Source organism: Vulpes lagopus, chromosome 23 (assembly GCF_018345385.1).
Source record: "Vulpes lagopus strain Blue_001 chromosome 23, ASM1834538v1, whole genome shotgun sequence".
Classification (NCBI taxonomy): Eukaryota; Metazoa; Chordata; class Mammalia; order Carnivora; family Canidae; genus Vulpes; species Vulpes lagopus.
Window position 1 is genome coordinate 449,530 of NC_054846.1, and position 16,401 is coordinate 465,930.

Here is a 16,401-nt window from a genome sequence, read left to right on the forward strand (position 1 = left end):
GATAGAATTCCAATAAAATGTCTAAAAAATTAAAAAAAGAAAGAACCAGCGAATATAAAGCGCTGCAGGGTTGTAACCATCACCGTAAAACATGCAGAAGGCCTGGGGTAGAAATAAGGGGTATCGGCTGTTTGTGAACCTTTTCGTAGGGCGCAGGCTTGGCCGTTTTCCTCCGTAGCCAGAAACAAACGCATTTTTAAAAATTGTTCCAGATTATTCCACTGCAAGCCCAGGTGTGGAGGAAAATCAAGAGGCTCAAGCGGCTGCGCATGTGAGTTATGGGAAGGTCGAAGGGTTTGCTTGCAGGGTCGTCCTGATAAGACAGAAAATCAGGGGTCCCAAGGGAAGGGCCTGCAAAATAGAGACGTAGACGACGAAGGTTCTGAGCGAGGTCCAGGGGGTGCAAGGGAGCCTGTGGCAGCGGGTCCTGACGGGCAAAGGCAAAGCAGAGGCTCCGCGTGTTGTCCGAGGAGGCGGGGCTGGAGGATCAGCCTGGTGGGGCCGTGGTTCGCTCAGGGCTCCCCTGGCACAACGGAAGTCCATGGAGGTAAACGCGACCCTGAGGTTGGCGCTCGCTCGGGCCTGTGACCAGAGGCCAAGGCGGGACCATCGTCTCTTGGCGACGGGCCTTCAGCCTGACCCTGAAGAATCTGTCGGACACCTGCCCACCGGAGCCGCCTAGGCCGGGCCACCCAGCTCCTGGGCTCACCTTCTTCGTCTCATCTAGAAAATGACAAAAACAATAGCAGGTGGCCCGCGAGGCTGCTGCGAGCATGACAGGAGGAGGAGGAGGATGTCAGCGTCCCGCCAGCTCGCCGCGGCCTCCGGGCCACCGGGCACCCGGCCTCCCGCAGCAACATCCCCTACCCCAGCTCCTGGCAACCGTGCCCTCCCCCTCCCTCCCTCTCTCCCTCCCTCTCTCCCTCCATGTCTCCTCCCTCTGTCCCTCCCTCCCCCTCTCCCTCGCCCCCCCCAGCCCCTTACCCTCCTGGTCCTCCGCACTGTAAGGTGCTGCAGGAGAGGATGACAACCTCAACCCCCTGCCCCTTCCCCACCAGCCTCTCCTGCTACCTGTGCAGCCCCGGGGCCCCTCCCACGTGCACCACACCCCGAGCCCCCCCGGGCCCATCCGTCTCTAAGGAGCCCCCCCCCCCTCCCCCCCGTGATTTAGGGTCAGATGCCCCAGGTTGCTCGGGCTCACTTTTCTCTAGTTTCTGGCCAGACTCCAAAGGCTGCGTGATCCTTGTCGCTGCCTCTTTAGGCTCAGGGTGAAGGGGACAATGACAGCCTCCTGAGCTGCAGCAGCACTCGGAAACGAAACTCAGACGCCCGACAGGAGAAAGGAAACCAAAACTCCCTTCCCGGGCATAAAGGCCGCGCCCGCCTCGGCGCCTCCGCCCTCACTCCCTGTCGTCCAGCTCCACGGGGCCCCTGCAGCTCCGGGGAGGCAGGTAAGACCCAGGCTCCAGGCCAAGGCCGGTGCCTCCCTGCGCCGTCCGGCTGCTCCCCAGGATGACAGGGGCACTTGGGGGAGACTCAGGGAGGAGGTGTCCCCAGGGCCCAGGATGACAGGGGCACTCGGGGGAGACTCAGGGAGGAGGTGTCCCCAGGGCCCAGGATGACAGGGGAACTCGGGGGAGACTCAGGGAGGAGGTGTCCCCAGGGCCCAGGATGACAGGGGCACTCGGGGGAGACTCAGGGTGCAGGTGTCCCCAGGGCTCAGGACGACAGGGGCACTCGGGAGAGACTCAGGGTGCAGGTGTCCCCAGGGCTCAGGACGACAGGGGGACTCGGGAGAGACTCAGGGTGCAGGTGTCTCCAGGGCTCAGGACGACAGGGGGACTCGGGGGAGACTCAGGGAGGAGGTGTCCCCAGGGCCCAGGATGACAGGGGCACTCGGGAGAGACTCAGGGTGCAGGTGTCCCCAGGGCCCAGGATGACAGGGGGACTCGGGAGAGACTCAGGGTGCAGGTGTCTCCAGGGCCCAGGATGACAGGGGGACTCACTCGAGGCTGCGGGTGCCCCTGGACGTGCTGGGCTCGCCTGCCTTGGGCTGGGGGCGTCCCTGTCACAGCGGGGGCCTGGTCTGATCCTGGAGCAAGGCCAGGGGAGACAGGCAGGCCTGTGGGGACCTGGCTGCTTGGTGTTAGGGAAGCCCCAGGGTCAGCAGGTCAGGGTCCTGCCAGGGGCGCGGTGCTGGGGACCTGGGCCTGAGGGCACCTGGATGTGACCCCCCCGCCCCGGGGTCCCCCCTTGAGGCAGCTTCCCAGCCTCCAGCCCCGGAGTGCGGCCGCAAACTTGCAGAATCCGAATCCGCATGTGACTGGTCAGGGGGTGCTCCTCGTGCATTCGGGTGCTCGGGGGGTAGGTTTGCTCCTGGTGCAGCAGGGACGGGACTGTGCCCGAGCTCAAGGGACATGCGTGGCTTTTCCACTGCCGTGTAACCATCGCACACTTAGGGGATCCCGGGGGCTCAGGGGTGGAGCACCACCTGCGGCCCAGGCCATGACCCTGGGTCCCGGGATTGAGTCCGCCTCGGGCTACCTGCGTGGGGCCTGCTGCTCCCTCGGCCTGGGCCTCTGCCTCTCTCTCTGTGTCTCTCATGAATAAATGAATAAAATCTTAAAAAAAAAAAACAATCGCAAATTTAGTGGCATAAATCAATAAAAATGAATTAGTTTAGAAGTTTCCGTAAGTGGGAAGTCGAGGCACTGTCTCCTTAGGCTGGAGCTTAAACAAGTGGCCTCACCCCAGGTGCCTCGGGTCACACCCTGCCCACCCTTGGGGGGACATTTGGGGCTGGGGGCCTGGGAACTGGGGGGCTGGGAGACTGGGGGCCTGGGGGCCTGGGGGGCTGGGAGCCTGGGGACTGGGGGGCTGGGGCCTGGGGACTGGGGGCTTGGGGGATTGGGGGGCCTGGGGGGCTGGGGGTCTGGGACTGGGGGTCCGGGGGTCCGGGGGTCTGAGGACCTGGGGACCTGAGGCCTGGGGGGCTGGGGGGCTGGGAGCCTGGGGACTGGAAGGCTGGGGCCTAGGGACTGAGGGTCTGGGGGGCTGGGTCTGGGGGTCTGGGGGTCTGGGGCCTGAAGGCCTGGGGGCCTGAGGTCTGGGGGCCTAGGGCTAGGGGGCCTGGGGGGCTAGGGGGCTGGGAGACTGGGGGGCTGGGAGCCTGGGGGACTGGGGCCTGGGGACTGGGGCCTAGGGGTCTGGGGGTCTGGGGGTCTGGGGCCTGAGGGCCTAGGGGCCTGAGGTCTGGGGGGCTGGGGGGCCTGAGAGCCTGGAGACTGCGGGGCTGGGGCCTGAGGGCCTGGGGGCCTGAGTCCTGGGGGGCTGGGGGGGCTGGGGGGGCTGGGGCCTGGGGGACTGGGGTCTGAGGCTGGGGGTCTGGGGGTCTGGGGGTCTAGGGCTGGGGGGTGTGGGGGGGCTGGGGGGGTGGGGCCTGGAGGACTGGGGCCTGGGGGGCTGGGGGGCTGGGAGCCTGGGGACTAGGGGGTTGGGGGGCTGGGGGCCTGGGGCCTGGGGACTGAGGGGCTGGGGCCTGGGAACTGGGGGGCTGGTGGGCTGGGGCCTGAGGGCCTGGGGGCCTGAGGCCTGGGGACTGAGGGGCTGGGGCCTGGGAACTGGGGGGCTGGTGGGCTGGGGCCTGAGGGCCTGGGGGCCTGAGGCCTGGGGACTGAGGGGCTGGGGCCTGAGGCCTGGGGGGCTGGGGGGCTGGGAGCCTTTTTTTTTTATAGTGATATATTTGATTTTATTAACACATAATCACACTCTTGAAACATCTTATTGTAACATTCGAGGTGTATTTGATTTTGCCATTCCCAAATATTATTCATTCATTCACTCACTCAGCAAGTACTCACTGCATGCTATAAACACACAGGGTGTGTGCTAGACTTTTTCCATATAGGCCTTCTGGCCCTAACTGGATTGTGAAGCCTTTCAGAGCAGGGATACTGCCCCTTCCTCGTATTTTATCCCAAGCCTCAGCCTGTAGCAGACATTCAACCAATGCAACAAGCATATATCACGTAAATGAAAAGTGGGAGGCACTATGCTTGCTGCGCATAATCAAATAATAAAATATTTATTTCTATGTCTTGTTCATCTTTAAACTCAAAATTTAAGAACACGAATGCCTGGAGACTGGGGGGCCGGGGGACTGGGGGCCTTGGGCACTGGGGGCCTGGGGGCCTAGGCCTGGGGGACTGGGGGTCTGGGGCCCGAGGGCCTGGGGGCCTGAGGCCTGGGGGGCTGGGGGGCTGGGGCCCTGGGGACCTAGGGCTGGGGGACCTGGGGGGCTGGGGGTCTGGGGCCCGAGGGCCTGGGGGCCTGAGACCTGGGGGGCTGGAGGGCTGGGGGCCTGGGGGACTGGGGGCCTGAGGCCTGGGGGCTGGGGGCCTGGAGGTTGGGGCCAGGGGCTCTGGGGCCTAGGTGCCGGGGGTCGGGGAGCCGGGGGTTGGGGGTGGGGGCGTCAAGAATTCCGTCCATTGCTGCTCAGCTCTTCTTCAGATGCACTTTGGGAATTTGAGTCTTTCTGTCCAGTGGTGCCTCCACTCCCTCGGCCTTTTTTCCTAAATTGGGCAGTCCCAGCCGTAATAATCTCTGATTTCTCTTTTTTACTTTTCTCTTATTTCTTTTAAAGATTGTTTAACCCAGAATCCAAGTAAGGTTCTGGCACTACTACGATGGGATGATATAGCTTTCAATTTGTCACAATCTCTTTCATCTTCTTGTAATTTGTTAATAAATTGATGTTATTTCCCTTCCTTTCCTTTGCCTTCCCTTCCCCCTGCTTCTCCCCCCCCCCCCACTTCTTTTTTTTGTCTCGTAGAGATTCTAATCTTCCTGGTGTCATTTAACACGTCCTCTCTCTTATAAATGTCTTGTCAATGAATTGTTGCTGCTAGAATTTTGATTAAACAAGTTAAAATTTTTTTCTTTTCTTTGGAACATTTCAACAATGGTGCAGTTCCACATGACGGTAGATATTTACCTGTATTTTTGTTGCTATCCCCTAAAAATAACAAGATCTATTAATTCATCAGAAGTTGTAATACAAATATAAATGAAGTTTCCCCATTTATGTTATTGGGTCCCCCATGGTTCCGTACCTATGTGAGGAAGGCAATTGAACTTCTTGATTCCAGAAATCCTTCCCTTTTGATATATTATCTTTAGATACTGTCTCTGGATTTCCTGGTATGAAAAACAAGGAACTTAATACACACTTTTCTACTATTCGTCCCTTTCTGAACCTCCCAATTTGGTTAAGTATAGTGGTTTTATATTGTCAGGGTTTATCATAGTTTACGGTATTTTAAGACTTAAATCTTGTGATTTGTTTCTAGTTGAATAAAAAAAATGGAAAGCCAAGTAAACAAGTCACAAAATTATTTACTTTGTTATTCATTGTAGAATAAATCTATATGTTTGGCTTGAAATGTGGTTCTTTATTAAGACTGCTGTTTGAAATTGATGCTTTTGTAAATTCAAAGTATCATGGATCCTCCCATTTTTCTTTAGAGCTTCCTTTAATTTTTCTGGATCATGATCTGGATCTGGATCTTTAATTTTTCTGACGATTCACTGTTTCTTGGTTGTCCTATGCTTGATCTCCCCACCCCCCTAATTTTCCGTTTTATCTCTTTAAAATAAAATTATCAGTTAGGATACGTGGTTGGTAAAAATCTGACTTCTTAAATGTCTGGTGATATTGTCTTTCCTCCCTCTTAACGGATTGAATGACTAGGTAGAGAATTCGAAGTTCAAAATATTTTCCCTTGGGAACTTTGAAAACATTGTTTTCTTTTATCAAAATATCCAGTGATGGTTTTCATTTTATGCAGTTCTGTGTGCCAGGTACTATTTTAATCAATTTATATACATCAGCTCATACACTTAAATAGCCTAAAAACACAACCAAAAAAAAAAAAAAAACCAAAAAACACAACGAAAGGAGCGTATCATCATTGTCCCAATTTTATAAATAAGTGGACTGAGATACAGAGAGAGTCAATAGTTTGTCCGAGATCACTACAGTACGTCTCAGAACTTGGCCAATCGTGCTCATGCTTAGACACCTTACACCTTACGCCTCTCTGACTTACCATTTCTTTATAACATATCTCCATTTTTTTGCTCTTAGATCTCTGCAATTTGAAAGTTCTTTTTTTTTTTAATTTTAAAGATTTTATTTATCATTCATGAGACACACACAGAGGGAGGCAAAGACACAGGCAGAGGGAGAAGCAGGCTCCATGCAGGGAGCCTGACGCGGGACCCCAAGATCACACCCCGGGGCCAGAGGCAGACGCTCAAGCACTGAGCCCCGCAGGGATCCCTGCAATTTGAAAGTTCTATTTCTAAGTCTATGTTCCTCTTTGGTCATTTCTTCTTAGTCCTTGGAAAAGCTTCTCAATCTAAAAATCTGTACTTTTCATACTTGTCATGTAATATGAATGAGTATCTATCATCTATCATCTATCTATTATCTATCTATCTAATCTATCATCTATCATCTATCTAATCAATCATCTATCTATCATCTGTCTAATCTATCATCTATTATCTATCTATCTATCAATTATCTATCTAAGCTATCATCTACTATCATCTATCATCTATCTAATGTATCAATCATCTATTATCATCTATCTATCTATCTATCTATCTATCTATCTATCTATCTATCTATCATCATCATCATCATTGTCACCATCGTCGTTTCTCTGCCCTATACTGTAGGGTATATTTGAGGGACGTCTCCTTGGTTTTCCTGACAGCGTGCTCAAGTGGATTTCCTTCTGCCTCTTTGACAGTCCTTTCTCAGTTACCTTTATAGACTCTTCCTCTACCCTGTTGGCCTTTGTTAAATATTTGTGATCTGCAAAACTGGATTTTCATTCCTTTTTGCTTCTTGCATGATACTGTGTCTCTCTGTCCATGCAAGCTCATCTATATCGATGGCCTCGTGTGCAATATTAAAATTGCTCACAGACTCAGGCCTAAATCGGACCTTGTGTTTGACCTCTAGACCTGCATATTTAATTACTCACGAGGCATATTCTACAGCAGGTCTTAAGACCAAGTCAAACTCAGACTGGCCACAAATTTGGACTCATGATCTTTCCCTGAAATGTGGGTTTGTTCCAAGGTGTCCTGCCCAGGGAATGGCCTCGTTCTGCATCCTAATGCATCAGGTGCAATCCTAAGAGTCATCCTGACAACACTCACTCTCCCCGCTTCTCTGTCCGTATCAGATCCGTGACCAAATTATGTCAAACTTACCCTCTAATTATTTACTATCTATGGATGCTCCAAACTACCATCAAACTATCTTACACCAATCTATGACGGTTACCCTCCTGCACAATGGCTTTTCTCTCTGCCCCAGTAACAGGAACTTTGTTCCCATCCTGTCTATCGTGTCGACTGAAGCAAGAGGATTCTTTCAAAACGGATAGCCGCTCATAGCACTACCTGCTTAAAAGCCATCCGTGGATTTTAGGATGAGAACATGCCCTCAAAGGCTCTGCGTCCTCTTCTAGCACAGCCAGCTCTTCCCTCCCCGTCTCCACTCCAGTCTGGCTGGCTTCTATTTTGGATCTAGGGCCACCCATACCCCTTCGCGCCACAGGATTTCTGTACGTGGTATTTTGCTGTTCTCTCCGCCTGAAATGCTACTCTCCCCTGTTTAATTTGTTTAATTCGTTCCTTGTTTAACTAGTTCTTGTTCCATCTTTTAGAAATCAGCTCAAGCATTATTTTGTTAGGGAAGCTTCCTCTATTCTCTCTGACTTTGTCACATTTGTGATTTTCCATCGTGTATATAATTATCTGATTAATATTTGTCTTTCCTGATGGATTTTAAGGTCCATGAGAACTGACAGGATGTTGCCTTTTTGGTTCATTCTTGTATTCTCCCTGCCTGATGTTTTGCTTAATATGCAGTAGTCACTCAAAACTATTTGTTGATGGAATAAATGAATTTCTGATTTTTCGTCTTTCTTTGTAGGTTTGTCATTTTCTGCAGTTCAGGTTCGGGCCCCAGATAGCATCAAGAATGGGTAATTTCCAAGTTAAATTTTTTTATGAATTATAACATAATGATTCTTTTTAGAGCTACACAGATTTAATAGAAATAAAATAACTTTGTTGTTTCTTTTTCAAATAATAAGTCAATACTTCTCTTTTCAGGTTTAGAAGAGCACATGATGATTTTAGAGAAAATGTCAGAGCTGATTATGAACGCAGTGTCCAAAGCTCAGTGAGTATTGTCATGAGAGATGTACAATTTGATATCATATATCTTATGTATCTATTTGACATTAAAGTAATGTCTATCTAAAAAAAGTAATGTTTATCTCAGTATTATTATATAATTCTATATCTATAAAAAATAATTCTCTATATATATTTGCACACACACACAACTTTTTTTTCACACACACAACTTTTAGAGCAGTTTGATGGTGAATGGAAATAGTCTCTTGCTTTATTTGTACACAGTTTGTCAATGAACCTATTGTTTTATAAAGAAATAAGATTGATTAAGCAGGAAGCATTTGATACGGGTCTATATGCAGAACAGAGGTGTTAAATTCCTGATTCCAATCCAGATTCTGACACGTGGTCTTACATAATTTGCTCTATCTCTTTGAGCCTCAATTTCTGTATCTAGAGAATGGGACTAATACCGTCTTCTTCCTATAAAGGATAGTCATGCCTATGGATATATTTGAAAATTCTTATCATACATAAAACAATTACTCAGCGAATTCACCTGTTGTGATAGTGATAATGGATAATAATAACAGTGCTACTGACTTTTTTGGGCCTTATGTAGTCGATGTTGTAATTTCGTTCTAATTGTTTTCATTTTAGATATTCCAGTTTGTTCAATGATTTTGTTGAATCTGAATTTTTTCTGATTGACGGAGATTCATTACTTACTACATGCATATGTGAGAAATCATTAAAGCAGGGGCAGGAGCTCCACTTCTTTTATCTGGTTGAATGCTATCTTATGGATCTTGTCAGTAAAGGAGGACACTTTGCCGTAGTTTTCTTCAAGGTAACACGTGACGGTAGTCCTTTTCTGTGATTTAAGAACTAAAACTAACATTTCTTACTATTCTGTAAATGTTTTCCTTATTACAAAGTTCAGTATGTCTATTAGAATTCAGAAAATTTAAAGGGAAGAACAAAAAAAAATGACTCATAAGCCCAGTATTCAGAAATCACCACATTTAAGATTATATTGTATTCTCAATAATTAAAGTGCATAAGGACACACAGGATCATGAGGGAGGATGAGAAATCTCAACAGAAACTCGCTTGAGCTATGGATCCTACTTTTCCAACTCTGAGAACTGCTTCTGTCTTCAGAACTCAGCAATTTATTTGAGCCCAGAAAAATGTCAAACTCATTAATACTGCTTTGTTTATTATTTGCTTTATAGTAAATGCCTCTGAGGGAATATATTCGGTCTTCCTTTCCCAATTTTATGAATTATATAATTATGAATATAATTGGTAAAATATAACAGTTTCAAGTACAGATTGGTCTAAACACCTATCCATAAAGGTAACCACTGTGTTACTCTTAAGGATTTTGGTGTGTGTCTGTTCAGTCATTTTGCAATCGACATTATTGTTAGATTTTAAAATATTTTTAAATATAAGCAATGTTTTGAATAAAGAGCCAGGATTCTAGCCTAACGTTTACAGTCTAGTTTACTGCACTAATCTTGATCCGTTCAGAAAAACCTCTGCCGCTTCAGGAGGATCACACCAAATTGTGACCATTCTCTCAAAGGGATTTACCTTGGCTTCCCGTTCTGGATAATTTATATCCATCACTTGCTTTTGCCTACTTTTTGATCCTTTTTCTTTTTGGAGTGAGATTGGAAAGGAAAGAAAAATTAGAATAGGAAGGAAAAGTATAAACCTTGGATAAACCCTGACTATTATGCGCCCGCTTAAAGGGGACATGTGTATTTAAATCTAAATTGTGTTTCGTGGCTTGCATTTGTGAAATGAGAGCCAAGCTTTCAGCGTCTATTCCCTGACTGTAGAGCAGAACAAAACCCGTGTTGGAACATATTCCTTTAATGACTTTAATGATATATATATATATAAACCAACTAAATAATACTTTTAAAAGATACACTTTATCCCATCGCCACAGGACGCGGAGTGTGCATATTCCAGCTTCCCTGAACTTCTTCCTTTGAGAGCTGCTTTAATCCTTCATCTTCAGCATAACACGACCATCGACGTCCGAACGTTTCCTGGGTGCCTATCACGAGAGTGGGCAGTTTTCTTGGAGGAGAGTTACCCATACTACCTGATCGTTGCGGATGAAGGCCTGAACCATCTACAAACACACCTTTTCAGCTTCTTAGTTACTCAGTCTTGGGCAATGAAGGTCAACGCTGTGCTCTCCTCGGGGCAAACATCTGATGTCCTTCGACTTTACGCATACCTTATGCCAAGCACGTACAAAAACCAAAAATTTTTCAAAGAGGTAATTAATACCTCACGACAAATTTCTTCTAGAATTTCACAGAAAATTTCCGTATTCCTTGACTTAGTTTTATTTCCACCACTTCTATGGAAACTATCATAGGTTTGATAGAGAAGTCTAGAAAATTAATAATAAGGGGATGCACGTACATAGTCATATGTCCAGAACTTACTGGAATGACAGCCGTGATTGGTACTTCTCACGAGTCGTTGTTTAGACCTTCGCAGCAGCCCTTTCAGCTAGGTGTTGGCATCACGCGTGTCTTGCGGGTGAGGACACAGACACTTGGATAACTCATCTGCTCCTCCTCAACACTAATTGAATAATGGAGCACGGATTTGAAAGCAGCAGCTCGACTCCAGCCCTGATGTGCTGACCCACGAGGGCACGTGCTGCCTCCGACTTAATAAAGGGCAGAAATGCATTAAAGTGGAGGCACAGACTTCATGCATCTGTTGCTGAGACATTCTAGTGAAATGATCATTAATACGGTAGTTTTAATGAAAAAAAAAAACAATGGAGAAGGGTGATGAGGAAGGAAAATAAGTGAAGTGTTTATTTCCTAATAGTAAATCATTAACCGAACTTTCAAAGTATTTAGAATTTAATTCTTCCTTGAGGTTATTCTTTTGCTGAATAGGCCTATTTGGCAATTACTATGCTGAACTTCTGGGAGTTAAAAATACGTACTGATGTTATGAATAAATCTCGTTTCCATTCAGTTTTCACTACTTATAGTGAATTCTAAATATGAAGATAATGCTGTATTTCATCAAAATGATTTTTTGAGTTAGTTAACATTTTTTATGCTGAGAATAGTGTCTTTCCCCTCATGATATTTGGAGACATCTAGATGGTTGACATGAAATCAGAGAAGATGATTTATTTTGCTTTAGTCAGGAGTCCAGGCATTAAACTATACCCAACGCTAGTTGTGCACTGAGAGTAGGACGCCCTGGGATTGATTTTTATATTGGGAAGAGGTACTCTAATCACTTGATCCCATTTTATTCTGTTAGAGCAATTCCTGAAGCTGAGCTTGAAGGGCGCCTTACAAACATCCTTCCCAATCTCTGCTTAAGAAGGTGTTTTTAAGCATTAGATTTTACTTCTAGTATAATAACATGTTCCCTACTTTACTGAGCACTCATTTTAACGAGGCTATTTCGTTTATCTCTTTGAGGACTATATGAAATGCAAATAAAAATGCAGTATATGTTGGTAATGGTTGTTGCTGGATGATGGGTACCTGGGGGGAGATTATGCTATTCCTTATTTATGTGTGTGTTTGAAATTTTTCGTAATAAAATACAGTGTATTAAATGGACACACTCTTTCTTTTTGAGATGTTGGAAATGTTCTGAATTAAATTATGGTAATGGCTGCACAACTCTGTGACCTTACCAAAAGCCATTGAATTGTCCCCTTAAAGTGAGTGAATTTTGTCATGTTAATTATACTTTTCATAAAGTCGTTAAAAAAAATAAAATGTACTAAATTCCCAGAAAAAAATCAATTCAGTAAAAACAAAATAGTGCTGCCTGGCAGGGTTTAAAAGCCTTGTTGGTGATCTGTAATTACATTAGTGTAATTTTTTTGAACTCGAAAATATATTTTAACAATTATATCTTCAATATATGATTTTCTGTAGTTGGAAAGTGATTAGATATTTTATTTATGACAATTTATGTGACTTCCTTTTACAGAATGAAAAGGAGATTGAGAATGCTTATAAAGCCCTGATTAAACATTTGGAAAAAGGTCGAATTTTAGCGCTGGAATCTCTTTTTGGAAATTTAAAATGGAAAAATATGATGGAAGAGGTGCTGATTTTTTTTAAACTCTCTATTTGAACTATTTTGTTGATTATAAAAAACTTACAAAAATATTACTGAGTTCCCATAGACTTCTCACCCAGAGTCCCTTAATACTAGCATCTGATGTAACCATGGTACATTTTCAAAACCAAGAAATGAACATCAGTATAATACTGTTAACTAAGCTTCAGACATTATATGAGTTTCACTTACTTTTCCCATGAATGTCCTTTTTCTGTTCCAGGATTCTGTCCAGGACACCACATCTACATAGTCATTTCTCTCTGGTAGCCTCTAGTCTGTAGTAGTTTCTTAGTGTTTCCTTGTCTTTTGTGACCTTAATGTTTTTGAAAAGTTTTTTTTTTTTTTTAATATTCCTCAATTTAGGTGTATCTAATGTTTTCTTATGATTGGAATGGGGTAATGCATTTTTGGCAAGAATGCCGGTGAATGTGTGAATATATCAAAGGGTTCATGGTATGGATAGATCTTAACACTGGTTAAGCTGGTGCGTGCCAGCCTTCTCTACTGTAAAGTTACCATATTTCCTAACTATGCAAATCCTGTTTCTTCTCAGAATTTGCCAGTTAATTTTAGAGCCCATCAACGGATCTTGTCTGCAACAGTTTTCGCTAGACCTGTTTGCCTAATGGTTATTTTGTATTTCACTTTTTCCTTTTCCTTTTATCACTTGGAATCCTACTGTAAGGGAGAGCTCCTGTGTCTCTGCCCTTTACTTGTTTATTTATTTATACCAGGATGGACTAATGGATATTTTATATTATAGATTGAAGTCCAATATTGCAACTGTTTTTGGGCTCAAGTTGTTCTAGGTTTGAACATTAGAAACTCCTTCAGGTTTGCACCTGTGTCCTTTTGCAAGCCTCACCGTCTCCCCATCTTTTGCCTTTTCTAAAACCACTTTATGAGGTACGATGACATCCACTGTGGTGATGGGTACGTACGTGTATATTTCTCTTCCGATTCATCAGGCCCCATCCTTTTGAGCACCACAGAATGTTCCATTCTCATCTCGTGTTTTCTCTGCCTCAGCCTTGAAATTAACCACTTCTCCAAGGAGTTCTGGTTGCTTTTGTTGGAAAATGGCATTTAGGAGCCAAGACCTGAGAGCTGTGTTTGTTCATTTCCACCAGGGCGTCATTGCTGTCAATAACTATAAGTTAGTTATTGTCTGACTTTTCAGCAGACACACTTAGGAGACATCTGTATGTATGCCAAGCCACGCATATACGCCCGTCTACCTTTTATCTATCTCTATCTATCTATCTATCTATCTATCTATCTATCTATCATCTATCTATCATCTATATCTATCTATCATCATCTATCTATCATCTATCCATCATCTATCATCTATCTATCATCTATCTATCTATCTATCTATCTATCTATCTATCTATCATCTATCTATCATCTATATCTATCTATCATCATCTATCTATCATCTATCCATCATCTATCATCTATCTATCATCTATCTATCTATCTATCTATCTATCTATCTATCTATCTATCTATCATCTATCTATCATCTATATCTATCTATCTATCTATCTATCTATCTTATCATCTATCTATCTATCTATCTATCATCTATCTATCATCTATCTATCTATCATCTATCCATCATCTATCACCTATCTATCATCTATCTTATCATCTATCTATCTATCTATCTATCTATCTATCTATCTTATCATCTATCTATCTATCTATCTATCATCATCTATCTATCTATCTATCTATCTATCTATCTATCATCTATCATCTATCTATATTTTCTGATGTTAAGACTGTATCCCTCAACTTATATTTTTTGAGTATTTTTATCATGAATATATATTGAAAGTTTGGATACAATTATGATTTTTAAATCTTAGTTTTATTAATATGATATTTTGATATAAACGTATTTTTAAATATTGAAGCAACTCTGTATTCCTGGAATAAATCCCATTTGATCATGATATTATTTTCTTAATATGATGTTGGGTTTTGTTTGCTAATATTTTGTTTAGAATTTTTGCATCACTATGCAAAATGCTGCATAGTGATACTTAGTGAAATGAGTGATACTTTTCTGTAATTTTTTTTCTGGGCACTGTATTTATTTGGTTAGATATCATGGTGTCATGTAGGCTTCATAAAAAATTAGAATATTTCTTTTTCTTTTCAATATACCAAAATAATTTATGGATTATTGGAATTATCTGGGTTTTAAAAATTAAAATAGAATTTCCCTATAAAGTCAAATGGGACTGGTGCCTTTTGTGGGATAGTTTCTTAATTTTCTCTGTTTGTCCTATGGAAATTAATTTATTTAAGCTTACTAACTCCAGTGGGGTCAATTCTTATAATTAATTCTTATGAGGAAATTATCCATTCATTTACATTTCAAATAATTTATTTGCATAGAAGTTTGCAAAGTAGGCTGTATACTTTTTAAAGATTTCTTGTTTCAATAGTTATTTTACCTTTACCTTTTTATTCTGTAGAATTTTTATTTCTCCCATTTATTAATCATCAAATTAGCTAGTGCCTTTTCTATTTTTTAAAGTTTTTCAAAAATCCCTGGAATTTTGATTTATTAATTAGATCTATTTACCAATTTTCTTAATTTTTGTTTTACTTTTATGTTCCACTTCCTTTTGTTTTCCTTTAGTTCAGTTTGTTGTTCCTTTTTAGATTTTCTTTTTGGAGCTGAGAATTTAATCCATTTTTTTATTCTTTCATTTTTAGTGTTAAATATGTTTAATGCAATGAATTTTCCTTTGGTCACTGCTTTAAATTTATCCCCTAAATTATGATTTGCAATGTTTTTATAATGATTTTTATAAATTCTTTAATTTCAATTTGTATTTCCCTTTCACCTAGCAGTAGCTTAATTGAAAATGTTTTTAAGCTTCAGAATGAAGGGTTTCTGTGCCTTTTTTAAAAGAAACTAAATTCTACCTTTATTGTATTTTGGTCAGAGTGCTGTTTACGGTTTTTATACATTATGGAAGCTACTGATGCTTTCTTTGTGACTTAACACATGATCAATTTTTAGGGATGTGCTGGGGGCACTTAAGAGGAATAGATACTCTTTATCACCAGAGTTTAATTCATAGAATCTACACTATTGATTGTACCATTTAAGTCATCTATCTTTTTGGTTATTTTTTGTCCACTTGGTTTCTCATGTACTGGGAGTAGTCTATTATTAGTGTGTTTTTGAATATAGTTCCTTTAATCACCTGTAGTTTTTGCTTTGTAAAGTTGGTTGTGACATTATATGTTGCATAATTATCCATGTGAGATAAATCATTCGTAAAGGTTATGTCTCCATGATGGATTGTGGCTTTTAGAATAAGAGTGCTTTTCTTTTTCATATTTAATGTCTTTGAGCTTGAATTGTTCTGAGCTGCTGTAAAAATTGCTAGACTCTCTTCTCTCCTTTCCCCTCCCATTTTCCTGGTATACTTTTATCCACCTTTTATTTTCAGTCCTTCTGAGTCACTATAAGTTGTGTTTCTTGCATACCATATGTATTTGAGTTAATAAAAATTCTTCACTATTTTATTTTTACTGGATGCAAAATACTTCCCTAATGCAAAACACTTAAATTATTTGAGAATTGGCTTCTACAAATAATTCTGCATGAACATCTTGGTACACATTTTGTGTTATTTACCTAGCCTGGATAGCTAGAACTTGATAGCCAGTCACAAAGTATCAATATACTTAATATATAATCATATTTGTTGTTAAATAGCTCTGCAGGAATTATGTACCTATCTCTACTTTCATTAGCAAAGCACAAGAGAAATGACATATCACATGACTTCCAGAGCTATTATCATTAAATATTCTTTGTTAATTTATAAGTAAAAATATGCTATTTATTGTTCATTTATTACTAAAGAGGTTGAACATTTTTCTGTTTTGTTAATATTCATTATTTCTTTTGTGAATTATTTGCTCACATCTTATTAAAGGTTGAATGTTGTATTATTGATTTATAGGAACTCTTTACATAGTTAAATTTTAATGATT

At 42.7% G+C, this 16,401-nt stretch overlaps 1 protein-coding gene across 1 annotated transcript in view; it reads left to right on the forward strand.

The window, feature by feature from the left end:
• Positions 1–1,375: 1,375 nt before the first annotated feature.
• The window catches only part of DDX60 (DExD/H-box helicase 60), a 94,709-nt gene continuing 79,683 nt past the window's right edge, over positions 1,376–16,401 (forward strand). Inside the window, exons 1-6 of the mRNA XM_041739223.1 lie at positions 1,376–1,451; positions 8,015–8,066; positions 8,197–8,266; positions 8,884–9,073; positions 10,190–10,528; positions 12,235–12,351. Of these exons, the coding sequence (XP_041595157.1) occupies positions 8,063–8,066; positions 8,197–8,266; positions 8,884–9,073; positions 10,190–10,528; positions 12,235–12,351 (720 nt within the window). The 5' untranslated portion in view covers positions 1,376–1,451; positions 8,015–8,062. The remainder of the gene's footprint in view (positions 1,452–8,014; positions 8,067–8,196; positions 8,267–8,883; positions 9,074–10,189; positions 10,529–12,234; positions 12,352–16,401) is intronic.